General features: G+C 36.8%; 1 protein-coding gene across 4 annotated transcripts in view; it reads left to right on the top strand.

Annotated features, from left to right (window-relative positions):
- The window catches only part of LOC103026439 (L3MBTL4, histone methyl-lysine binding protein), a 162,655-nt gene extending 152,198 nt beyond the window's left edge, over positions 1-10,457 (top strand). For all 4 annotated transcript variants that reach the window (XM_049480331.1, XM_022673370.2, XM_049480330.1 and 1 more), the window contains 2 exons: positions 4,351-4,413; positions 8,771-10,457. In XM_049480331.1, coding sequence (XP_049336288.1) covers positions 4,351-4,413; positions 8,771-8,926 — 219 coding nt within the window. In that variant the 3' untranslated portion in view covers positions 8,927-10,457. The remainder of the gene's footprint in view (positions 1-4,350; positions 4,414-8,770) is intronic.
- Positions 10,458-26,977: the final 16,520 nt, after the last annotated feature.

The following is a 26,977-nucleotide window of genomic DNA, read 5'->3' as shown; positions in this document are numbered from 1 at the left end:
TTTTCATTATCGTTCATTATAACAACCTCACGGGCCAGATGTTTCACGCATGCGGGCCACCTATTGCAGACCCCTTGGAATGCACATGCACAAAACTTCACCCGAAGTGGTGAATCTAACTTTTAAACAACCCAATCTGCATCATCTGAAAATTGCTAAAGGTGCTATATATTCCAGTTGATGACAGGGTTAGTATTTAATTTATTTCTCCATTCACAATTTTTTTTTTCTTGGTTCTATTTTATTTACGCTACAAATTAGGAGTGTGCCATATCATATCATATGCAATAATATCACAAACATTGTTTAGTATTGTTATTGCAAAAAAATCATGAAATATTGTGATAATATTTCAGGGCCATATTGGCCATCCAAGTACAACTTTTTGTTGTTTGGAGTAGGGCTACACGATATTGGAAAATGTTAAAATATTAAACAATTCAGGGCCCATGACGTCACCAGCCCAGCCTCCACCTGTGCGCTGTCTCACGTCCGGACTAATCAAGAGCTGTGTCAGCGCCGAGCACTCAAATGGCTTTTAAATGGCTTTTTAAAAGGTAAATAAGAGCGTTTGGGTTCTGGGATTAAAAGAGTGAATTCAGCTGTAACTGGAAATATCTGCGCAAAACCCTGCTGGACTGAGGTGCACAGCTTTCGACAAGTGCGTTTAAAAGCACATGCCCAGCCATGTGGATGGAGGCCATTCGGTTACCTCATTACCTGAAATATTGTGGTATTATTTTACGGCCATATCGCCCAGCTCTACTAACAACAATAACAATAGCCTTTTCCTTATTTATGACCCCTGGTTAAATGCCATAGTATAAGCTACGATAAGTGTAAAGTTCTGTACTGTACATTACAAACTGAAGCATCGCAATCCTGGAATACTCTCTGACCTTTTTTTTTGTTTTTCCTCACTTTTTCTCTCATTCTATATATTTTTTTATATTTAGCCTATTACTAAATGACCATCATGAATAAATAAACGTGCACAGTCCAAATTAGGCAAGTAACAGATTTCTTAGTATTTTTTATTTTGTGGCTTATTAGGAGTAGGTTTCGGCACACTGATACACAAGCCTCTCCTGTGTATGATTGAGTTATTGATTATGCAACACATCAGTGTTCTGTTAATTGCACTGCTCGTGATTTTTACTGAGGCAGCATTATTTACTTTAAGTTCACACTGTTGGCAGTCACACTGGATGTGCACAATGCTAGAGTGTAACTGAACAAAGTTCACTGTATCGTGCTCCGGTGTGATTCAGAGCAAGGATGCTACTTAATAAAAAAGGCTTTGGGTGGAAACTTGCTTTAGTACAGTAGAGATTGCCTGTGTGATTACATCTTTAGCTGCAACTAGGGAAATGTTCATCAGTTCCAGAATGAATAAAATTGTATTGATATGCATGTCCATACAACAGCCTTCAATCCTCTTTGGGAAGAACTTCTCCTCTACGTGGCCAAGCAGTTGATCTTTCAAGCTGAAACTCGACACTCAGGGCAGCAGCTCAATTAACGTCTGTCAGACTTCTTAGCATTTGTTAAGAGGAAATGTGTACTTCCACTCTGATGGTGTTGTTTTAGCTTTTAGCATGTCAGGTTAATTTTAGCCTCTGAAATTGCCTAAACACTTCAAGTCCATTTGGCAGCGATCGATGAAACAACTAATGCATCGGGCCAATTAGTTAGCCTATTGCTATAATCTCCATCAATTCCAGGAAAGCAGTTGTTGATTGTGAGAAATGCATCGTTGGTGGAGGGATGTACAGCATAAGCTTGTTATAAGGAGTTTAACAGTCTTTCTCAGAAGCATTTTTAATCACGTTTTTTCTGTGGTCACAACTGACTTGCTATTAACCTTCACCACACTTCTTTTCTTCTCCTTTTCTGTTGGTCTGAATCTTAATGGAATCTCCTGAATACTGATTCTCACAGATGAGCTCCAAACCTCCATCAAGGTTCATTAGCAAGCTGGGCATACATCTTCATTATCAGAGCTAACCCAGCCTGCGCTGCTAGTGCTACAACATAATATGTCTTGCCATTATTAATGGGCAGACTCTAATTGCACTTCTTCTGCTTATATAACTCCAGCATTTCTCCATCCTGTACAGGACTGGAGTGAGTCTTCTTTTTGCTGAGTTTTATGCAGACTGTATCACCAAAACACATTCCTGTCATTTTTTTTCCTGGTCTTCTTTTTGTCAGTCAGAATGAAGGTTAGACGGCGTGTGGTTGATGGTATTGAAATTCTGCAGCTCAGTTCGGAGCAGGCACTTTGCCAGTGCACTCTGGCTCTTGCTGCTCTGCTGGAGGCTCTGGCGGCTGAGCTGTGTGCTACTGGCCCCTATGGTCTCGTTATAAGCTCTGCCGGAAGACTTCTGAGCTGTTACAACATCTTTGAACATTGGCTTTAATTTGCGCTATTCCCCAACCTATTAGTGTCGTAACGCCATGAGCAACCAGGCCTGCTTTACACACTGGCTGCTTAGCCCCAGTGAGCTAATATATATTGGAGGGTTTGTTCAGGTTCATATGAATGGATGGATTAGGGCCCGAGGCAAGACTGTGCTAAACTGGGAACGGTATTGATCTGTTGGACTACTGGGCTTAGACTGAGCACGCTGGCCAAATATTAATCAGTACACACGTTTCCTCAAAGCTTCTTAAATCATTTATATTTGAACTTTACAAATCTGATGTGTGAAGAGCAGCACAATTTCAGTGCTCCATTTAAAAATCTCAAAAAAAAAAAGTATGATTGTTAGGTTATTTTCTCTGTAGTCTGCTAGCTACAGACCATCACACTGTCTCAAACTATAAGCATGATATAAGATATTATCGGAGGTGTAGAGTAGTGCAGATGTTCCTGCATTTACACAGCTTTTGTAAAATCTCATCCTGCATTATTTTTAAACCGATTTTTTTTTAAACAATCAAAAACTAATTTGGTCGAATGAAATCCCACTTATAAATGCTTAGATAAGAATGACTCTGATCTAAATAACTGATCTGAATGTTGGAATGTTGTATGTTTTAAACATACACACCTATCTCTCTCAATTGTGATTGGCTGGTGGTGTTCCATAGATAAATTCTTAGCATTTGTTCCTTACCTCTGAATTACTGGGCAAAGCATATATCACTAATGTGTTATTTTCACAAATAACCGTAACACAGGAACAAACTGCAAACGAATGTTGTTCCTAACGCTGTTGGCTTTTATCTAACGAGATGTGCCTGGCTACGTGGCTTCAGCGCTGCCTGTGGGCGGTCAAGGTGGGCGAGGCTATAAATACTAATTCACAGATTGACGTAGACACGGATGCGTTTTCTGATACACTCATTTTTCTGAATTTACTGCAGACAATGGAGGTTGAGTAAGAGTTTCAGAGTTTGTGCAGCATCATATACAACTCACAGAGACACATTGTATTTTACAAAGAAGAAGAAAATGTGGATTTTAGTAAAAGGAGACCTTTAAAAACTTGCGTCCAATAGAGGGAAGTCAAGTGACAGAAAGGAGAAATGTGCCAGATGTACTTTTCACGCTGTTATGATAGCAAAGACACACTGTCACACCCTACATCAAGCTGCACTCTGTGCGGCTGAGTGCTCATCTATAGATCGCTAAAATAGGGCTCAATAAATTGTCCAGGTTTCATCATGAAATTATCCAGGTTTGCTTGCATTCCCTTGTATCCAAACTACAGTGTGTCACAATCTTTCAACTGGGAAGGACTGTCAATTTCAGTAAAATGAACCAATTAACATATCTACATTCATCACTTTACCAAAGCTTAAGTTGTGTTTCAACTGCATTCAGTTTTTCCAGCGTATCTATCTATACTGTCTTCTCATAGTCCTTTTCATCTTCAATCACATTCACATTTACCTGTTTTGTAAATTCACTGTCATGCTTTTCCTCCCTAATGCTCTTTCTGCTTTACTCTTTTATTTCTATTCCTTCTTTTGTCCTGTTTTTCTTAAACTGTTGTTGACTAGTTTCATCTGTGCTCTGAAAAAGAATAAATGATTATGATTTAAAGCATGACTTAATATTCTGGAACGCATTAGGTTTACTTCAGCCTCAGAATGGCAGCATTTTTGATACTTTGGCCTTGAACATGTCATGACTCTTTTGTACACAGTTTAAATAAGATGTTACTCTTTCATCTCTGTTTAAATGATGCTTTAATTCTGACTCATGCGTGACTCATTTACTAAGTCAGCTCAGCTATTTAAAACAAGTGTATCTCTTATAAAAACAGCCTCTGGTGGTTTGAAAGATGTCAGAGAGAGATTACGATAAATGATTTTCTGTATGGCTTCGTTTGTGTCTAGGTGGCTGACTTCATCCATTCTCTCCCAGGCTGTGAAGAACAAGCCAAGCAGTTCAGAGAGGAGGTAAGCTGAAGTGACATGACTTTAAGTTCACCTTTGTTCTCCCTCTCTTAAAGCCTCAGGGAAGAAAGAGGTAGCCGGCGCTGCGCAGACGTCACTGTGCTGAACTCTCTTCTGCAGCAGGGGCAGTTTATTCTTAAGCTTATGACGTACTAAAACATAATATGTCCAAAACATTTCTTCTTAAACCACCAAGGACAACAATATCAAGTTGTCCCGCTTTTACTGCAGACATATCCAGGCATGTCATCATAACTATTAGGGCTGTCAATATTAATGTGTTAACACATGCAGTTAATCCAGAAACTTTAATTTGCTTTAAAAAATTAGCACGATAATTACATGACAAAATAGCGATGCGACACAGCAACGCTAACTGTTGATTTCAGATGGTAAGTTACCTTTAATTTATGCTAAAATGTATGCTCTCTCTCGCTCACTGATACAGTTCTCTTTTTTTAAGCTGTTGATTGTGGAATTATAGAGCTACACTAGCGTTCATTATCTCCATTACGCTCTTATAAACTTACTAACATTACAATATTTTATATATTATATTAGAATACAGTTAATAATGTAACTAGTTTGCCAGGTGTAAATCACACTACACCATTCCCCTTCCCAAAAATACAGTTAAGTTTTATCCACGAGTTAGTTACAGAATATTGTTGTGATTTAATAAATTTATTATTTTTTAAGAGATCAACAAATTGAGTGTTTCTAACACTGATTCTTTATTCACATTTAAATACCCATTATCAAAAGCTTAGTCTTAATAAAGAAAGTGTAATTGTAATTACAGAATGCTATTGTCATTAATTGAATTCATTTTTTTAATCGACACACACCACCACTATTTTTTGGACAATATATATTATCCCAAAAATGAATGTGATAATTATTTTTGAAGCATTTCGGCAATGAAAATATGATATTATAATAGTATAAGTAGGCAGCATGCAAGTACAGAAGGTAGGATATATCAAAGTGAGCAAAAAATAATAGCCTTGTCCATATATATATTTTTGTATAAAAAGTAGTGGTGTCAATAGATTAATACAATTTAATTGTTTGTTTTATTATCACAAAAACTTTCTGTGATTAATCGCAATTAATCACTCGTTTTCCTATTAAGACTTAAGTGTTTTATAGTGGATATTTAAATGTAAATAAAATAATAAAATTAATTTGCCAAAATTTAATTAAATATATGAATATATTTATTTCATGTGACTCAGTTAAAATGTTATTTTACCTTTTGCTTATTTATTTTTTTTTTTTACCTTTTGAACTTGACAGTGACGACGCAGTGTTTACAGCTCTGAATAAAATCACTAATATGCCATCAGGCTTTGTAAAAGTAGGACTGTACAATGATTAATTTGCTTTTTATTGCGTTATCATTGGCAACCCTAAGAATAAGTCATTGGTTAGTGTAATTAGTTTGGATTATCTTATCAGCTTCTCAGGAAAGGCTTTTATACACCAGACTTTTGAACATTTCTTTAATTATTTGATTGCATTCAACTACATTCATCCACACTCAGTGAGGCTGGAGATCAGGAGCTGTGCAGATGGTTTTCTGATGGTCTGTTCCTTCAGGTGGTGGTGGGGCAGTTTCTCTCTCTCTCTCTCTCCTGCAGTGTGCTTAACTTAATGAAGTGGAACAGACACAGGCTAGCCCTTTGCCACTGCACACTCGCAGCATTAATCTCTCGGGGACGGTGTAGAGAATAGGGCTTTTTCTCTTTTATAATACAGCTGGCAGCATTTGTTAGAACTGTGGGAAGAAGAGTATTTTTGATCACAACCCATTAAGACAGTAACCACACTGAAGATTAGTATGCAGGAAGTGCTGTGCATTCCCTTACACTGCAGATGTTTGATTTGCTACATATTGTAGAATCCAGAGAGAGATGCTTTATGATAGCTGCTCTAATTTGGAATCCTTATATTTTAGAGATGCAGTTCTGGATTTCTAGGCTGGTATTTATTTATGTATTTATTTATTATTTTTTTGCACAATGCTGCTTGCATTTTCTTTTTTTTTGTAACATTTCAAACCAAGTTCACACATTCATTCATTTTATACAGTCATGACCTCACAATATTAGACATCAGTTATCATAACAGTTTAAATACTGTGAGATGCCCAGGATGATTTACAATTAGGGCTGCAACTAATAATTATTTTGGTAGTCGACTAATCTGATCATTTTTTCGATTAGTCAGCGATCATTTCTGCCTTGCCTGCATCTCTAACATGAGATTTAAAAGGCATTTAAATATTCAGATGCTGTTTAAACGTGGAAACTACTGATTAATTTAGGTGTAAACTGTGAGTGAGCTATTTACCCATCTCCCATTGTGGTTCTGTCCCCAGTATTTTGTGTAATGGAGGACTGTTACAAATTAACGATTTATCGACAATTACATTTGTAGTCCTAATTGTGATTGTCGATTATATCATTGCAGCCTTTAGATGCTGCATCCTGTAATTAAGTTGGCTTGTTAATTTCACAGAATTCGGAATAGACAATAGACGAATCAGACTATAACCTAATTCTCATGAACGTTTACTTTTTTTGTTACGGATTATATTTGTAATTTGGGATTATCTGCAAATATTTCAGTTGCCAATACCTGATACACACACTTATATTGTTTTTAATTTGTCATAGAGGATATACACAGATACTAAACTTAAGGGTAGCAGCATTTTTTCCCCTCAAACACCATAAAAGCATTTGCCTGGTAAAAGATGTGTTTTTGGATAGGAATAGACAGTAGGTAATTTTGCCTGTTATTTTCTCAAAGGACAACACAGAAAAACACAGACCTGGTCAGTGTAGAGAGAAACTAAATCAACAAAATCACCTGTGAAATATAAAATAACCCCATGACCCCCTTGGAAATTGAATTCTGTCTGACTAGAGCCATTGGGAAATTGAGTGATCATCAACATTAGGCATGTTATCAAGTCTAAATACAACAGCAGAATTTCATGTTAGTTTTATTGGTAACACTTTACAATAAGGGTACATAAATGAACAGTACTTATGGCAGGACGTCTCTAACTAATTACTTATTGACTAATTGATTAATTTATTATTGACTAATTGATTAATTGAATAGTTAACCCTTTTTGACCTGGTGTTCTTCTCAGGCTACAAAATACTTTTTGGTTATTAGATTGTCTTTTTGTTATTTTATTGTTAATGTACAGTATTGTGCAATTGTTTTTAGACACCTGTGGGAATTTTAAGTAAAAAAAAAGTTTCTTATCTGTGAAGTGTTTATTAGCTCAGTAAAACACCAGCATTACAATAAATACAAACAGCAAATTTACAAAAAGCAGAGCTTTTACAGCACCGTTTTCCTTAAAACATCTCCTAATCTCACCTGAGTTTAGTAGTGTTATTTCTAGTTACTTCTTACTGTATTTATGTATGTTTATTTGTATCTGTTGTATCTGTATCATATGTGGTGCTTTTTTTAGGCAAAATCTCACTGTTTTTTGCTGAGATAAATGATAAATTAGTGTAATTTGCTTGGCTGCCTAAAACTTTTGCACAGTACTGTACATATGTGGCTATTTTGTTTTCATTTACTTGCTAAAACACTGTTTTGTGAGTTGTTAAGGCATAACAATGTAACAATGCTGAATCAGTGGTTCCTAATTTTTTATTCATACATTTTTATTCATAGGTACCACTTAAAAATAAGACTACCTTTATAAAGTGTTATAAATGGTTTATACATTAGATTATTACTTTATATTGATTAGGTTGAAAATGCCTTAAAAACAATTGATAAGCAGTTAAAACACATCAATTAAAAAAGCAACAGTGGCAACTTAGTCATTTCATTTATGGTAAATAGTTAAACATACTTAGAAATATATTAATATGACGGGTATAATGCTGATTGATGGAAAACACAAAGTAAAATCAGTATCTGGACAGATCTGAGGTTTGACAGTATATATCAGCTCACTGTTGCCATTTCTACTGCTTATTAAAGGGTTTTAAAGTATTTGCAACCTAATTAATAACCATTAATAAACTCATTTATAAACCATTCAGAAACCCTTTATAAAGATTAGTCTTATTTTAAAGTGTTACCTTTTCATGTATCAACAGGGACCCACAACCTCTCCAAAAGTAGGGTTAATACATTAGTAAAAACATTTGTGTGTTTAATAATGTCTTAACTAGTGTGAATTAATCATAAATTGAGACATTACTTAACCATTTAACAAATATGTATTATTGTTTTAACCCTTATTATAAAGTGTTCTCAGTTTTTTAAATATTAAGGCGTGTTTTTTTGTTTATGCTCTGCTTTTCCTCTTTTGCAGCAAATCGACGGCAAGGCATTCCTTCTTCTGACGCAGCGAGACATCGTGAAGATCATGAGTGTTAAGCTCGGCCCCGCCCTCAAAATCTACAATTCCATCCTGATGTTCAAGCACGCTGAGGACAGCCAATCAGCAAGCAGCGATACTAATACATGAAGTCTATGAAGTGTGACCCCCCCTTGAGTTGTATGTGAACACAGATGTCTACTGTATTGATGCATTCCAGCCTCCTCCTCTCTCCACCCCTTCCAGCCACTCAGACATAAAGGTACCCGGTAAAAGGACCTCCCCCCCTCTCTCTCTCTCTCTCTCTCTCTCTCTCTCTCTCTCTTCAAAGAGGAAGTGTTCACACCTCTGCCTTTCAGGATCCAGTTTCTGTCACAACCTTCAAATCTGCCTTGAAACGTAAAAAGCAAAGGTAAGCTTAACCCATAAGCCAGCAGCAGCTCTCTATTCTCCCACAGGCTGAACCCTCTTCCTCCATGTCCCTCTCCTCCTCTTCCTCCTCTTCTTAATCATGTAATCTCCTCCTCCCTGCAGAAAAAAAGAAAACTCAATGAAATGACAATCAATCAACCACAAAAGGTAACAAACAGCACAGCCAGCTTTCATAACGAGGGTTGTAACAGTAAAGGTGCTTTTTATATCAAACACAACAGTCTGAACAGCATTTGATAAGCAGGTCTCAGTCTCTGCTGCAGCATATGATTACATCTGCTGACTTTTATCCTGGGAGAGGCCCTTTGTGCTAACTGCTCCTTATTTTAGTATCTATTTTGTATAGATGATATATATATATAAATATATATAAATATAAATATATAATTTTCTCTGTACCTGCTGATTCATCACCTTTATTTATTGTGAAAATCTAGGTCTGTCTGTAAGGAAAAATAATATATTATATATTCAGAATTTTCAAATGCCAAAAGGATTTTCTTTTTTAAATAATGTTTATTTTTGTGATGTATTGCACATTTAGCTCAAGGTCAAATATCCAAAATCTTTGGATGGATTCAAATGAATTTAAATTGCTATTTGAGTTGTAATTTAAAGTAGCTAGAATACTTTGAGTGTCATTTTTTTGTGTTAAGTGAGTTCTAATTCTTGAAAGTAGGTTTATTAAATAGGCTTTTCAGCAGTAATTCAGGATCTGTAAAGTCTTTCTTGTACTTTTTCTGGAAAGATTTCTTTTCACACTGTCGACCCTCAGGGGGAATTTTTGGTAACTGTTTAAAGGCTTCTTCTAATGCACACCCATGACGATGTGTGTACATATTTATATTTGCTATATGTTTTTGAATTATTCTAACTGAAGCTGTCCATTCAAATGTGTTTGTACCAATTAGTCGGACGTGAATGAAACTTCAGCAGTGTAACTCTGTTTCTCGTCTTTTCCTGCTTTCATGTTTTCTTTCTTTTGCCTTGGGTCGTCTCAGTCCCAAAATAAAGAGCACCAGGTATTCTGATCCTTTACGATACGTTCTCAGACTGCTGTTAAACGCATGGTGCAGTGCTACAATAAGCTGGTTCTAGTCTCCTGATTCCAAATGCCATCTGATTTAACCTTGAAATGTACTGTAAATATTTGTTAATCTGATTTCTTACACTGAATTTACACTTTGTACAACAGAACACATTCGCAAGCTCATGACCCAAATAATAAACAGTGCAAATTCCCTATTGATTCTTCTTGCTGTTTGTATTCATTCATGTGTGTTTGCACTTTAAAGCAGCATGCTGTGATGATTTGTATTTCTTGCTGTTAAGCTCAGTCTATAATAGAGAAGTGTAATTATTTGTTATATAAGTGAAGCCTACATTTTCTTCACACTGTCTGATGTCTTTAATTTTGACTTTCAATCCAACCCAATCCTATGTACCGTATTTTTCGGACTATAAGGCGCACCGTATTATAAGACGCACTATCAAAGAACGCCTATTTTCTGGTATTTTTCCATACATAGGGCGCATCGCATTATAAGGCGCGTTAAGTGACACTAGAAAGGGTGCCTATATCAAAGTGAACAGGGGTGGCGCCATGTTTCCCTTCCCCCACCGGGGGTGGTCTCTTGCCGGTGGAGCGTCTCAGTATACAAATCTAACGTTAGCTCTTTCAAAGTCAAACGAGTGCTGGATATTAATCTACACAGATTCCTCTCCTGAAAACTGTTTATTTGGGTGAGTAACGTGCTTCAGTTTATTTACAGTAAGCTTAGATTTCCAGATGTCCACTAAGGCTTGCTGCACCAGCGTTAGCATAGCTATCCGCTAGCACGCTAGCTAGTCACCTAAACTAGTAAAGTTAACCCAAACTTAAACGACAGCGTTACACTGAGTAATCCTGCGTGTTCTGGTAAGACAGTGAGATATTAGCTAGCGATTCGTCCCCCGTAGCTTGTTTTAACACGGTAAACAAGCAGATTACAGGCTGATAAAACTCACCTCTGAGAGAGTTAGCGCTTAGCATCTAGCTAATGCTAGCCAGGCAAAGCAGCACAGACTTATAGGCTGATAACTCACCTCTGAACGGTGAACGCTTAGCGATTAGCATCTAACTCTAATAATACTGCTCCAGCAGTATTAAAAGTACTAAATTTAGATAATACTGATCTCTGAACAGTGAAAAAGCTAGCTAGCTAAGCGGTTAGCATCTAGCTAATGCTATTGCTGCTCCAGCCTCGGAGCGGCACGGCTCTGCACGGAGTGTGTGTTTACTGCTCCTTACACCTGACGGGTAAAATTTAGATAATACTGATCTCTGAACAGTGAAAAAGCTAGCTAGCTAAGCGGTTAGCATCTAGCTAATGCTATTGCTGCTCCAGCCACGGAGCTGCACGGCTCTGCACGGAGTGTGTGTTTACTTTAGATAATACTGATCTCTGAACAGTGAATAAGCTAGCTAATGCTATTGCTGCTCCAGCCTCGGAGCTGCACGGCTCTGGACTCTGTATAGCACTGAAACTCTCTATAACGCTGCACGGAGTGTGTGTTTACTGCTCCTTACAACCTGACGGGTAAAATCCATACAAAAGGCGCACCGTATTATAAGATGCACTGTCAATTTTTGTGAAAATTAAAAGTTTTTAAGTGCGCCTTATAGTCCGATACGGTATAATACGGTAAGTAAACAGCACAGAAAAGAAACTTCAATTTTAAATAACATATTTGTAAGAGCCAGCTAAGGGTTAGTTCACTTATAGTGTAATAATGTAGTTAAAATATGGTAAAGATCATTTAAAAACATTTATAAAGGTTTTTGTTTCTAAAATGCACAATTTATTAATACATTTTTAATGTTCTTTCTGTATTTTTGGCTTATGTCAGTAATATGTCATTTCTGCTGCTTGCAGGTTATTGGGCAGATAGTCTAGTGTAACGTCTACTTTTGTGTTTTATAAGAAAACCTTTAAAAAGAACATTCTGTTTCACTTGCGTTTCTCAAATAATAGTTGTTAGACTGAGAGCAAAAGGTGGTACAAAATGATTTACAAGAAACAGAGTGACACTACAGTATTTTTACCCAGTGAATCATATGGACCCACGTTTAACTCTCAAAATAGCATAACACGAAATTTAGAAAACTAGATATTTAAAAAAAAAACTCACGACTGGGTATATAAAACACACACACTTAAAAATGATGAGTTGCTTTGATTTTACCCAATTGAAAACCTCTGGAATATATAATTAAGAAGAAGATGGACCATCAAACCAAGCTGAACTGCTTGAATTTTTGCACCAGGAGTGGCAAAAATGTGTGTAAGACTGGTGGAGGAGAACATGCCAAGATGCATTAAAACTGTGATTAAAAACCAGGATTATTCCACTAAATATTGATTTCTGATCTCTTAAAACTTTATGAATATGAACTTGTTGTGTGATTTCCAGTACAGAATCATGCCTGTTTTTAAAGCAGTGCTGCCTGAGGGCCAGAAGATCCCCAGCATGGAATACTGACTGTGATCCTTGTTCCTTGTGCACAGGGATTTGTTGGTCTGTGAAATTTTCAAATCATTGTGTTCAGATTTTATTTAAATTTAACACACGTCTCAGTTGGGGTTGTAATTAAAGTAAATAAGGAACAGAAGATCTCAGCACTTTTGACTTCTAACTTTACGATTAGCACAGTGTTAAAAATAACACAATGCTTCTGAGCAGTCATGCTGTATAACTGCCTGTGATTGGCTATTGCTCGCTCTCTCTCACTTTATGAAGTTCTTGTTCTATTGTGTAGTAATAACTGAAAGCGACAGAGTGGCAGGGCAGGGGAGGGTTAGACACCAGTATGTTTTAACTGGGATTTGCTGCATACTGGGTGAAATTGCTGTGGTTTCTGCCTGTAGTTCCCTGCATTCAGTTTCAGTGGAATTGGTTTAGAAGATGAGGCACCCAGCAGTGCCGGCTGCTCCCTAACTGCTGAGCACTCAGCGTCTACAGGAACTCAGGAACATTTCAGTCCTGTTATTTCAGCACACTGAAAGAGGAAGACAAGGCTATGTGTGTATCATCACAGCAGTATCTCTAGTTAAGTCTTTCAGATCATCCCCAAGATCTGCTCCTCTTAACATCAGCCTGTGCCTCAATATTTCACATTAATTAAAACGGCCAAATCATGAAATACAGCGCACAGTTAGTCTGGCTCTGTTCATGAGTGCGGTCAAAATGCATCATCATATTCTTTAAAAAGAGCTGAGCGAGTCGTGATGGCCTTGATCTTCAGACTGTACCTTTCTAATACTGCTGGAATTCAGTTTCTCCACACAGTTTTAGCCATTTTCCAGAAATGACGCACACAGTGTCCTCGCTGTGTAAATTCAGAAGAAGGAAAAATGTCAGTGCCATATTGTACTGAACGCAATAATATCAGCAAAAGTTTTGACGAGATACAAATAAAATATATCATGATGTTGCGATTTTATTGAATACAATATTTTTTTTTAATGTTTGTTTAGTTTATATTCAAAATATGCTAAACTTTAATTTTTAATTAATTTTTTTTTTATATTTTTTTATTTTATAGAGTTACTGTTTTAACAAAATGTTAATAGAAACTTTTTTTGTATTGATTGATACTCTTATTATATTACAAGATGTTTAAGTAATGAATAAAACTTTATGTTGATTTTAGTAGTAGTAGTATATTCTTGAATAAAAAAAAATATCATATGCCCAAGAATATTGTTATCGCCAAAGTACCCTGAAATATTGGGATATTATTTTAGATATTGCTCACCCCTTATACAGAGAATTGTTTAAATTCTGTTCATTTTCGGCCCTCAATTTTTCCATCTCAGTCATTTTTTAATTTTTTTACATGCATGCATTTGTCCACCCTGTCTTGTCAACTACATGTTGAATTGTTCTAAAGTTATTTTAATTACTGTGATATTTTATCACAATGGGGTGAGCCGATTATGTTTAAAGTGAAATTATTATTACTTGTTTCCAAAACTTTAGCAAGTATCTATGACAGTGTTAAGTTTGTGATGCCACTGATATCAAATGTGACTTTCTTAAAGGGGCATTTATCCCAAGATAACAGGGTGGACAAAATAAAAAATTCTGACACATTTTAAATAGCTTGATTTAATGAATGAAGTTAATAATTAAAGTTAATCATTTAAATGTCTAAATGGTCATCTTTAAAACTTAAAAAAACAAACAAACAATTAAGCCAATTAAAAGAAGAACAGAAAAGTGTTTAACCTGTATAAAAAGTACTGAAGTCATGTTTATCACTTTGTTTATATTGTTTTTCTATCCATCCGTTGTCAATATCTGCTTTATCTGTCAGGGTCTTTGGGGATGCCAGGGCAGACACACACACAAACACATTCACTCACACACTTGGACCTAGGGGGCAATTTTAACCAATACCCAATCAGCCTGAACATGCAGTCTTTAGTCTGTGGGAGGAAACTGGAGCACCCGGAGGAAACCCACGCAGACACCAGAGGAACATGCAAACTCCACCCAGAAGGACCCGGATCACCCCAGCTGGGAACTGAACCTGCGCCACCATGTATATATATATATATATATATATATATATATATATATATATATATATATATATATATATATATATATATATATATATATATATAAACACCCACTGTGTAACTCTGTATCTTACCAGCCATGGTATAATAGTAGTAGTATGTTAAACATACGGTTTACAGTCTGGGACATAAAAACAACTCTGAAAAAGAAACAAAGTAACTACAAGTTATTTCTGACCTCAAAACGCTGCTGATATTCCAGCACGGCTTTTTCCACATTAAAACTGTATCACTCTGTTGACGCAACGGCAACAACTGAATAGGCTAAGCGGAACATGATACTTACACAGTTCTGTGTCCCTACAGATACCTTAACAAACCTCTGCTTAGTCGACCCTGGTGATTAGTGAACCATGCCAACACTGACTGTGTCCCAGTTCCGTACTATTGTACACTAATACTGTAAGGTACAGTAAATACTACACTATCATATTATTATGACCACCTCCCTTGTCTTAACACCCACTATCAAATTTTGGGTGGGGAGTAGCTAACCAAGTTTATTAAAACTAAGCTAAGTAAACAAAAATGTCAATAAAAAGTCAAACGAGCACTGGATGTTAATCTACAGAGATATCTCTCCTGAAAATTTTATTTGGGTGAGTAAAGAGCTTCCATTTAATAAAATAATAAACAGGGTTTATTTACAGTAAGCTTAGATTCCCAAATTTCTCCAGCACTAAGGCCGGAGCTTTTGCATTAGCGGCTAACTGTTAGAGGGTAATGCTAATGCAGACAAACCAAGTCTCCCTGAAGCTGCGAGAGTCTCCCGCATTTCAGTAGTGGCTCCCTGATGCCCGTGAGTCACATATAATCTCCCGGAATTCAGAACGAGCGTCCCAAGAGTGCACTGCACACAAACGCGCACACAGACGACAGACTTTTTTCTCTAATCGTGTGTGGGAAGGAGAGAGAGAAAACAGAGAGGGTTCTGATTGGCCTGTTCTCTGCAAAGAGTCTGTGAGACAGCCAATCAGTTTTTAGTGTGGGCGGGCAGTGTTTTTCCCCCATCCCGGACGGGATTTTCTTCAGTGAGTGAGAGAAAGCATATTATTGTAATATGATATGAAATGTTTTTGATGTTGTGCAATTTTTTGTGATATTGTAAATGTCAATTTTTGTCAAATAAAGGCTTTTTTTCCAAAAAGAACAAAGATAAAACTCATTTCACCTCTGAATACTCTAAATTTAATTTAAAAAAAAGTAAAATTAATTAATATAAAAGTAAAGTTTCGTCATCCTTTGGTGTGTGTGCAAGTTTTTTTTGTTTTGTTTTTTTTTTGGCGGGGGGGATTAAAAGGCACACTGATGATTTAATTAAAGATTTTAAGTGCCAAAAATACTGTATTTACTTATTATCCCCGTAGAAATAACTACATCCATAGTCAGCAGAAGTACAGTGTGGTTCTACAGGTATGAAGATGGTTACAGTAAGTGATGGGTTGTAAAGTGAGCTTGGAGGGCAGTAGGTCGGGGACACCAGACCTCACTGCTGAGTCTTCCGGAGGTGTCGTTTGCTTAATTAGGTAAACACCTATGGAGAGAGGTGTCTACCTGATGGCTGCTGTGAAGAGCTGTGATGTAGCGAGTGACTAGAATATAGTAAAAGGTGAGGAAAAACAGGTTTTCAGAATAATCTAAAAAGTGTGTGTGTGTGTGTGTGTTATGTCATTCAGGCTGTGTTATAATTAAGATGCAAAGTATTCAGTGATAATTAAGAGGCATCAGGTTTTTTAAGGCTGCAAAGGCAAACTAGTACAGTGCAGACGCTTCATTGAACTAAAGTCTTACAAAACCAGTGTCCTCCTAGATTACTGTAATTTCTTCAGTGTGTAAATGATAAATCCATTACATCAGCTAATGTAGCCCATATCATTACTCAATCCCACAAAAACACATTCAATGCTATTGGTTTCTTCCATTCACAATTTTAACTTCAAGGTTATACATCAATGTATTGATTCACTGCATGGATATTTGAGTTTACTGTAGAACTACCGGTACTCTTATATGAGCATCTGATTTCTCTCTACTTAAGCCACCAGAGTACGACGCTTTTATTTTATTTTTCACACTTTTTCTACCAACTTAAAACATATTTCCATTCCACCTTAAAAAGAGAATATCTTACACTGAGGCTGTAGTATACAGCTCTGGGGGAAAAAATAATAAGATATCACACAAAAATGATGAGTTTCTTTGATTTTACCAAATTGAAAACCTCTGGAATATAATCAAGAGGAAGCTGGATGATCACAAGCCACCAAACCAAGCTAAACTGCTTGACTTTTTGCACCAGGAGTGGCATAAAGTTATCCAAAAGCAGTGTGTAAGACTGGTGGACTGGTTTAAAAACTTTTTTTAAAAAAACAGGGTTATTCCACCAAATATTGATTTCTGAACTTCTAAAACTTTATGAATATGAACTTGTTTTCTTTGCATTATTTGAGGTCTTTTTTGTTATTTCAGACATTTCTTATTTTCTGAAAATAATTGCTCTAAATGACAATATTTTTATTTGGAATTTGGGAGAAATGTTGTCTGTAGTTTATAGAATAAAATTAGAATGTTCATTTTACTCAAATGTATACCTACAAATAGCAAAAATGTTAAGTGCTTTATGAGTGTAATTCATATTTCAAACTAAACTAAAGACGCACACATCAGATATTGAACACACCTTATAGACTTCATCTGGGCTCATGGGTCAATGATTTTCATTTGAGTTTAATACAGATTAGACTAAAATGCTTTGGGTTTTGCAATTTTTAAAGCTTTACCTGCTTTTTAATTACAGCCTTCTTCCGAGACTCATCTTAAACTCCTCTCTCATCAGTTTTCTAATGGTAGCCAGAGATAGCACAGTTAAATTAACACAGAATATATAAAAAAAAACTGAACTAGCCATTTTAAATATATCCAGTGCAGACATTCATTATTTGTATCTTGGGGCTTGGTCATTTTGGGAGCTTTGTTCTTAGCGGTGGCCTTTAGTATGCACCTCTCTAGTTTGCAGCAGTGTGAGCATATCTCTAAATGCAGAATTCTCTTGAGATTCTCTTGAGAATATTATAATGCAGCAACAAATGAAACCCCAATGGCAGGGTAAAAATGCATCAAAATAACAGAGCCACATTGTCTCAGAGGTTTTGGCATCCCCCCCTTAATGCTTGAGAGCCACTTAGTAGTAGGTCTGGTCATCCTGCCCTTTTCTAAAACGCTTTGGGAATTCTCTGGCCACAGCACGTACACATGTGCTCTGACTGCATGCTGGAGCCACACAGATGGGTGTTTAGCTGTGCTAAGATCCTTTTGCTGTAGCGAAAGCAGGGACACACTTATCTGACACGGCTCCGCAGAGACCGCACTGCTGCTTGTGGGATTCGTTAAACGCTCTCCACCGGCGCTGACTGTTGGGGAGGAGACGGAGCAGGAAGGATGAGAGGGATAACAGCATTCCTGATTCAACACTATACAATGTATCTCCGGGCAAGATGTGGTGCAGCAACAGCAGCAGCATCTAACATCAAAGAACAGAAGGTTTTCCTTAATAAGGCTTTCCATGGGATCAAACGAGTAGTCCATGTGAAATAGGTGTACATTGTTTTATTTACAAGTCTATTATTTGAATGATTTAAAGAGGAAATGTATCTAAACATTTGTTATTTATGCAAAAAAGCTATATCTGCCTCACATAGTTGCTTAAGCATCAAAAGCATTGAAGTGATTTGGCTGACTCAACACAACCAGGCTTAAGTAAGCTTCACAGCAGCTTTGTAAGCTTTGTAAGCCATGATCAAAAGAAAATCTAGAAGAATATTTAATACTGTAGCAGTAAAGAAATGCTTGCAAGCCTTTATCTAAGGTTCTTGCATATCAATATCACTGACAACTACTGCAGTAAAATCTGCTATTTACAGCATCTTCCATAATTATTGGCACCACTTGTTAAAAAGTGTTCTTTGGCTTCTAATAAATAAATATTTTTTTGATAATATAGCACAGCAATGCAAAAAAAAGATAATCTAAGCTTTAATTCTTGCTTACTGCAATTTCTACAGTATGTACATAAATAAATCACATCAGCTAATGTAGCCCATACCATTACTCAATCCCACAAAAACACATTCAGTACTATTGGTTTCTTCTATACACTATTTTGACTTCAAGGTTAGATCATAATTATTGGCACCCCTGGTTAAAAAGTGTTCTTTGGCTTCTAATAAATTATTCTTTTTTTAATAATATTGCACAACAATGCAAAAAAAGAGACAAATCTAAGCTTTAATTCAAGTGCCTTTATTTGGTGGGGGAAAAAAAAATCACACATTAAGAAATAATTGTTTTAAATGAAATCATGTGTGCCACAATTATTGTCACCCCTGGTGTGCCAATAAAACAGCACTTAATCTCCCCCTTAAACTGTTCATAAGATTATAGAGAATACAGAAAGAGGGATCTTCCACATTCCTCTTTTCATAACCTCTCTAAATCATCCTTTTAGAGTCCTGGATCTTCTCCTCTGCACTCTTCTCTTCAGATCACTCCGCAGATCAAGCTACCATTTGATTCAGTTCTCTTACAGTGAGCTTTGGAGGACTTTTTCCTTCTCCTGGCATCCTTCTCACTGTGCGTGGTGGCAAGATACACTATATATACATACAAACTGAGAATCCTAGAAGCATTAGTGAGTATACTTAGGGGTGGCTGGCCTGGCAATTTTTCTCCAAAACCACAGCAGCAAATCCATCCCTCTTCTGCATAAAATGACTCCACAGTAATAAAGTGACTGAGCAAAACTGGCATTCATGGAAAATCAGAAAACACTCAAAAGCAAAGGAAACATTAATTCAAATGTAAGTTACAAGCTGACTGTTCACACAAATAGTCATACCCGGTACAACTGGCAAGAAAATCTTTTACAGGACTGCCCAATCACCCAATTTGCAGAAAATGAGAAATGGCTGAAATAACTAAAAAGATGTAAAGCTTTCAGACCTCAAATAATGCAAAAAACAAGTTCATATTTATAAAGTTTTAAGAGTTCAGAAATCATTATTTGGTGGAATAACCCTGGTTTTTAATCACAGTTTTCATGCATCTTGGCATGTTCTCCTCCACCAGTCTTACACACTGCTTTATCTCTTTGCAAACTAGAGCTGAAACACAGATTCAGACACAGCAAGACAATGATCCATGATCATGTAAATTTGCCAAATCATGTAATGGCTAAAAGATAGTAAGTGCTTACTGACATCCCAGGTTTACATCTGGTCACGTAATGTGTCTAGTAACTGGATTGTATCTTGATAAGATTTTAACCACATGCATTTACGCTTGGTAGACAAATGCGTCTTTGATTAGGCTGACTGAAATCTGAAAACTGTGTGGGATAAAATATGCAAATTGCCAAATTTCTTAGCAATTACTGGTATTTCAGTTGTCTTTATTCTGATTTAACATGGTCTGACCTCCATGTTTGTCTATTTATACTTGTATTTTTATGTAGTTTGGTTTTATTCAGATATAATCCAGATAATGAAAACATATGAAGTGATCAGGTGTAGGGCTGGGTATCGAAATTCAATACCAAAACTGTTAGCGATCGATATGTCCGCAAGGTCCAAAAAAACATTGGTGCCTATTTTTAATACTTCGCATGAAAAGTGCATAAACGCGGAGAGCACGCACAGCGAGGTAAAAACAACTGCAACAGCGCCCTGATGCACAGAAATGGAAAGTGTGTGCAGACATGCAGTCAACACACCGCTGTTGTGCTAAAATCTCTCTTAACATATAAACATGCTCATTATTTTTGTTCCAACAAGATCCAAAAGTATGGTAGTTTCTCGTGGTGACAGCATGAGAATGAGATGTCATGTCGGTTGTTAAATAAATATGTTTTGTAAGAATAATTATCGTTTTTTGTATTTTTTGTTTAGAATTTACAAAAACATACCGAAAAAAGTATCATTTGGGTATCTGTACTGAATTCAAAGTATGGAACCGGTACTGGTATCGAAAATGTTTAAACGATACCCAGCCCTAATTAGGTTTAAATGTGGTCACACCATGTTCAGTTGCTTTGTACCATGACCAAGCACAACTGTCCCTCCCCCTATCACTAGTAATGCCCCAAAACACCAGGAGGGTGAAGACTAACAAATGCTTGCTCCGATACATGTGAAGTCAGTCACCGCTTCTTTTCCAACTGATGCTGATGCAGTATTGCCGAGCAGCTAGCGCGCTCGGAGGAAAGCGCAGTGACTCGGTTCCAATACATCAGCTCACAGACGCCCTGTGCCTGATCAGTCTGTTTAGGGCCCAAGCGTTTTAATGTGTCTTTCTGACCCTGTTTACACCTGGTCGTTTTGTGTTTTTAATTAGATTTAATTTTCGTAAAATGTATGTGGCATTTTTTGCCTTTTTTGAGTCATTTTGGGTGCAGGGACACTTGCATATGCCTTATAGATTTATTGATTATGTAACAGTGATTTTTGGCTAATTGTTCTGCACATAAGAACATTTTCTGGATGCAGCTGATGTGAAGCGAATAATTTGTAGCTTTACTGCAATTAGTGTTCAATCAATAACGCGAGAACCAGGCCATCAAATATAATTTTAACACAAAGCCACATCATTGGTATCTCATTCCAGTTTCCCACTCTGGCACAGTTAGAAACTATGCTAGATGTGTGCTGTGCATGAGTCCAATCCACCCTGGCACTGTACAGAGCCAACACACCAGTCAATTGGACAGTATATTGAGGGTCAAAAGAGGTCAGGCACGGTACTGATGGCCCAGAGTAAGCCTAAATGAATATTATTGAGTGGCCTGGTAAAAGACCTGACTTGAACCCAATAGATATATGGCTTTACCTCAAACAAGCAGTTCATGCTTACAAATCTAGCAGTATATCTCAAAGAAGAATAATCTCACAGGGCTAGGCAATATATCATAAATATAGATTCAAAATATTTTATATGAGGTAAAAAAAAAAAGTCCATATTCAAAATATTTCAGTTCATATGCACAATATTCACCATCTCCATGTAAAACTAAAATGCATGGCCTGTTTATGCAGAAATGGTGTTTGGTAAATATAGATTTAAACTTTAAGATTTACATATACAATATGGTATCATATATTGTAATATCTCGGGATATACAGTGCCCTCCATAATTATTGGCACCCCTGGTTAAGATTCTTCTTTAGCTTCTCATAAATTGAGTTTTGTTCAAAATAATATAGGACCACGATGGGAAAAAAGAGTAAAATACAACCTTTAACTCAAGTAAATTTTAAGGGGGAAATAAAATCCCTGACTAAGAAATAATTATTCTTCATAAAATCACCTGTTCCACAATTATTGGCACCCCTAACAATTCTTAGGAAATAAATTTAATAAAAGTATTTCTGTCACTTCTACAGTAGTTTACGAAGTTGATCAGAGTATGTAGGAACATTTAATTAGTAATTCACAACTTCCTGTTTCCCTGGGGTATAAATATGACGTGACACAGAGGCCATTTATCTTCAACATGGGAAAGACAAAGGAACATACCATTCAAGTGAGGCAGATGTGTGTTGACCTTCACAAGTCAGGCAATGGCTACAAGAAAATCGCTACTCGCCTACACCTGTCCATATCTACTGTCAGAGGAATTATTAAGAAGTTTAAAACAACTGGAACAGTGATAAACAAGCCTGGACGAGGACGCAAGTTTATTTTGCCACCACGCACAGTGAGGAGGATGATAAGAGAAATAAAAAGTTCTCCAAAGCTCACTGTTACAGAATTGCAACAAATGGTAGCTTCTTGGGGTCACAAAGTCTCCAAAACAACCATCAGGCGCTATCTACATGCCAACAAGCTGTTTGGGAGGCATGCACGGAAGAAACCATTTCTCACTCACAATCATAAACGCAAACGTTTGGAGTTTGCTAAGCGGTACTATGACTTCAACTGGGACCGTGTGCTTTGGTCAGATGAAACAAAGATAGAGCTTTTTGGCAACAAATGCTCTAAGTGGGTCTGGCGTAACACAAGAGCTGAGTATGCAGAAAAGCACCTCATGCCCACTGTGAAATACGGCGGGGGATCAGTGATGCTGTGGGCCTGTTTCTCTTCTAAAGGCCCTGGGAACCTTGTTAGGGTGCATGGCATCATGAATGCTCTAAAATACCAGGACATTTTAAAACAAAATCTGGTGGCTTCTGCCCGAAAGCTGAAGATGGGTCGTCACTGGGTCTTTCAGCAAGATAATGACCCTAAACATGTGGCCAAATCTACACAGAAATGGTTCACCGCACACAGAATCAAGCTCCCATCTCAGTCCCCAGACCTCAACCCCATTGAAAACCTGTGGGGTGAGCTGAAGAGGAGAGTGCAGAGGAGAGGACCCAGGTCGTTGGATGATTTAGAGAGAATGTGCAAAGAGGAATGGTCAAAGATCCCTCTTTCTGTATTATCCCATCTTGTGAAACATTACAGGAGAAGATTAGGTGCTGTTTTGTTGGCAAAAGGGGGTTGTACAAAGTATTAACATCAGGGGTGCTAATAATTGTGGCACACATGATTTGATGTTAAATAATTATTTCTTAATGTGGGATTTTTTTCCTACTGAATAAATTCACTTGAGTTAAAGGTTGTATTTTACTCTTTTTTTCCATGGTGGTCCTATATTATTTTGAACAAAACTCAATTTATGAGAAGCTAAAGAACACATCTTAACCAGGGGTGCCAATAATTATGGAGGGCACTGTACATTGTTTTAGTCATATTGTCCAGCAAAATAATAATAATAAAGAGCCTTTTTATGGGTAATTTGTGTACTGGGTATGGTTGCCTCATATATAAATGTAATATATACATGTAAAACACATTTTAAAAATAATGGTTTATGTTTAATAAAGTTTTCTTTAAAGTTATCTGTCTAAATCTGATCTGAAGGTGTTTACAGTTACAACTAGGCAGTAACAGGGAAAAATCAGACTGAACTGTATACAGTACCTGTATTGGTGCAAATGTTAAATAAACGCTTACACTGTGCGAACTGCGAAGAGGAGAATCTTGTTTGCCGCTGCTGCAGCATTCAATATTGATTCTTTTTCACACTGACTGGTATTCCAGTTGGAATACTAATACTAAATCAGATGTGAGATTTTTTTTTACACTGCACTCCTCGAGTGATTATACTGCACCAGAATAATTTTGTATTATATTTAGCTGCAGGTTATGAAATGCAGTGTAATCTCTCATGCTAATGTTAAATTTTTACACATAATTGTACATAGTATAACTTTAGTGGGGTACCAGCATGACTTTGAATAGTAAATACTCACTTTGGCAGGTCCACAGTAGAAACTGATTATTGTCACTGCTTGAATACATCCGGTACTGATTCAGCGCCCTGCTTAGAATGAATGGGACAGTCTGAAAACAGGCACTGGCATAAAAGTCAGGTTATGGCATAATGTAATGTGCCAGCAAATTTTTATGCAGTCTTGTTTCCAGCGGTTTTCAGCATTATATGGATGTATTTAGTCAATTGACTCTTGAACTGTAATGAACTCTCCACTCATGACCAGCTCCTTTTATAGCACAGAATAAGTATTCCTATCAGCTACAGTACAGATTGCTCATAAACAGTTAACAGCAGGCTACATCTTTTAATATGCAGTAAAAGAAGCCCCGCTGAGTGCCTGGCCGGGCAGCCGAGTGCAGGCCACTACTTCACACTGCAGACAGGAGAAGATGAGCTCTATGAGCATCTTCCATAAAGACAGGCAGCGTAAGTGAGCAAATTAACTGAAAGGGCACAGGTATCATTATAGTTACTAGTTTAATTTGAGGTTTGCAGGAATAAATGTAACCTCTACCACATCCTGACAGGAAGCTGGATTTCTAGTAGGATAGAACCTGACTAATGTAAGTGAATAGTTGTTCAGTAAAATGAGCTATAACATAAATGTATTCACTATAAAGAGAACCACAAACCCTTCATGTTATAGAGCAGATCGGTCCAAATATCTATAGTACATCAGCACCAACACTGGTACTGATATTAATACTAGATCAATTATAGCATTATGGGGTCAATAATTTAGTTTTAGTTCCTCTATGTTCAGTATGTTGCTTGAGTTTCATCATGTAAACAGCATACCTCCAGTTTATTGATTGAAGGCTGATCTAAAAAATCAGATTAAGAAATTTTGGAAAAAAGGGCTAGATTTTAGCTTAGTAATTAACTTTTTTTTGTATGTTGATCAGCACGAGGCGTCTGTGAGCTGATGTATCAGAACCGAGTCGCTGCGCTTTCCTCTGAGTGTACTGTAATGTTACTCAGTAATGCTACATCAGCAGCAGTTTGAAAAGAGGCGCTTGATGACTAAGCATGTATCAGAGGAGGCATGTGCTAATCTTCACCCTCCTCGTACATATCTGTGTATGTTCACTTATCAACTGGGTTGCCCTTTCTACATTATAAACCATTTTTGCTGTTTTATTTGGCAATGTGTACTTGGTTTTCTGGTTCTGGTTAAGAGGGGTTTTTTTGCCTAAAACTCTATTGGGTTTTTACATGAACATTTACATGAACACCTTATTTTTAATAGATTTGTTATATTGTAATCTTGACTCTGCATTTACCTCACAGACTTTCTTCCCTGTTTGACTCCTTTTGTTTCTTGTCGTTCTTCGGAGGCCCTGCCCACCTCCGCCCTGACTGGTTCAGGTTCGGTGCGCGCGTTTGGTCATTGGTCGAGCGGAACGCTTTAGGAGGCCGTTATTCAAATCCTGCAGCAGTTTCAGCCCCGGACTGTGGTATCATAGCAACAGCACTGAGCGAATCAGCGGAAACATCAGCAGTAAACTCTCTCTCACTTTCTCTTCCTCTCTCTCACTTTCTCATTCTCTCTCCATCATTTTCTCTCTCTCTCCCTCACTCATTTTTTCAAATTGTTCTCTAAATTTCTATATATTCCCTCTCTCGCTCCCTCTCTCTCTTTTTTGCTCATGGTCTCTTTCTCACTCAATTTCACCCATCTTCTTTTACTCACTCTTTTTTTTTTCTCTGCCTCACTCTCACTCACTTTTTTTTCGCTCTCTCACTCATTTTCTCCTTTTAACTAACACTCTCTTTTTCTCACAAATTTTCTTGCACTTTCAATTCCTCTTTCTACATTTTCTCTCTCTCTCTTTTATGCATACACAAATCTTTATGTATTCCTGTATGTATTTTCTGGGTGACAATGATAAAAATAAAAAGGGCATGTACTCACTACTACACCACATGGGGTTCTGCCAGTGCACTAAAGCTTTGCTGGATCGTCTATGGTAAAACAGCCTTCACATTTGATTAAGATTATGTTTCTAGGTTAATTTAAATAACTACAACATCCCCGGTACTTACTTACTTAGGAACCCTTTTAACTGGGTGGGAAGATGTACAACAATATGGGTACTTATTATGAAACATTATCAAAATTATATTAAACCAGATGGGCCACATAAGCAAACACTATCACTTTTTCCTCATGAGAGAGCAACCAGTGTAGATAGCACAGTGGGGGAACTTTGGGGCAGTTGTCTGCCCTGCTGCCACCTGCTTTGCTGCACCTAATCTCGCCTTTAAACTTGTTTTACTCACGAGTGATTGGATCAGCTGCCCGGTTCCAAGAGTTTTTACTGAACTGGCTACAGTGCACCAGCAAGCTGGAAGGAAATACCAAAACTCAGCTCACTGGTGTTATTTTAAACTTTTAATATCTAACCACCTTCAGACAGCCTGTACCTGTTTAACTTAATCTTATTTATTCTTAATTTTTATTTCTTATTTTATTTCTTCTCTTAGTACTTTATTTACTTTGTATTTCTTTTATTATTGTTGTTTTATTCTTTTAAATAGTTTTGTATTAATACTTTGAAACTTATTTCTTATTATTTTTTTATTGTTATCATTATTATTATTATTATTATTATTACTTATTTTTAGTTATTTATTTTTAAATATATATATATATTTTTTTATTGTACTATGTAAAAGTTAGTTTTGGCTTTAAACTGTTTTTATGTTGTATTATCTTAGCCTCTTTTGATCTCAATTTCTTATCAATTAAACCAAGTTTTAATATCATTG

This window comes from Astyanax mexicanus, chromosome 6, assembly GCF_023375975.1.
Source record: "Astyanax mexicanus isolate ESR-SI-001 chromosome 6, AstMex3_surface, whole genome shotgun sequence".
In the NCBI taxonomy this organism is placed as follows: domain Eukaryota; kingdom Metazoa; phylum Chordata; class Actinopteri; order Characiformes; family Acestrorhamphidae; genus Astyanax; species Astyanax mexicanus.
The sequence above is the reverse complement of the archived record's forward strand: the minus strand, read 5'-3'. Positions and strand labels throughout refer to the sequence as shown.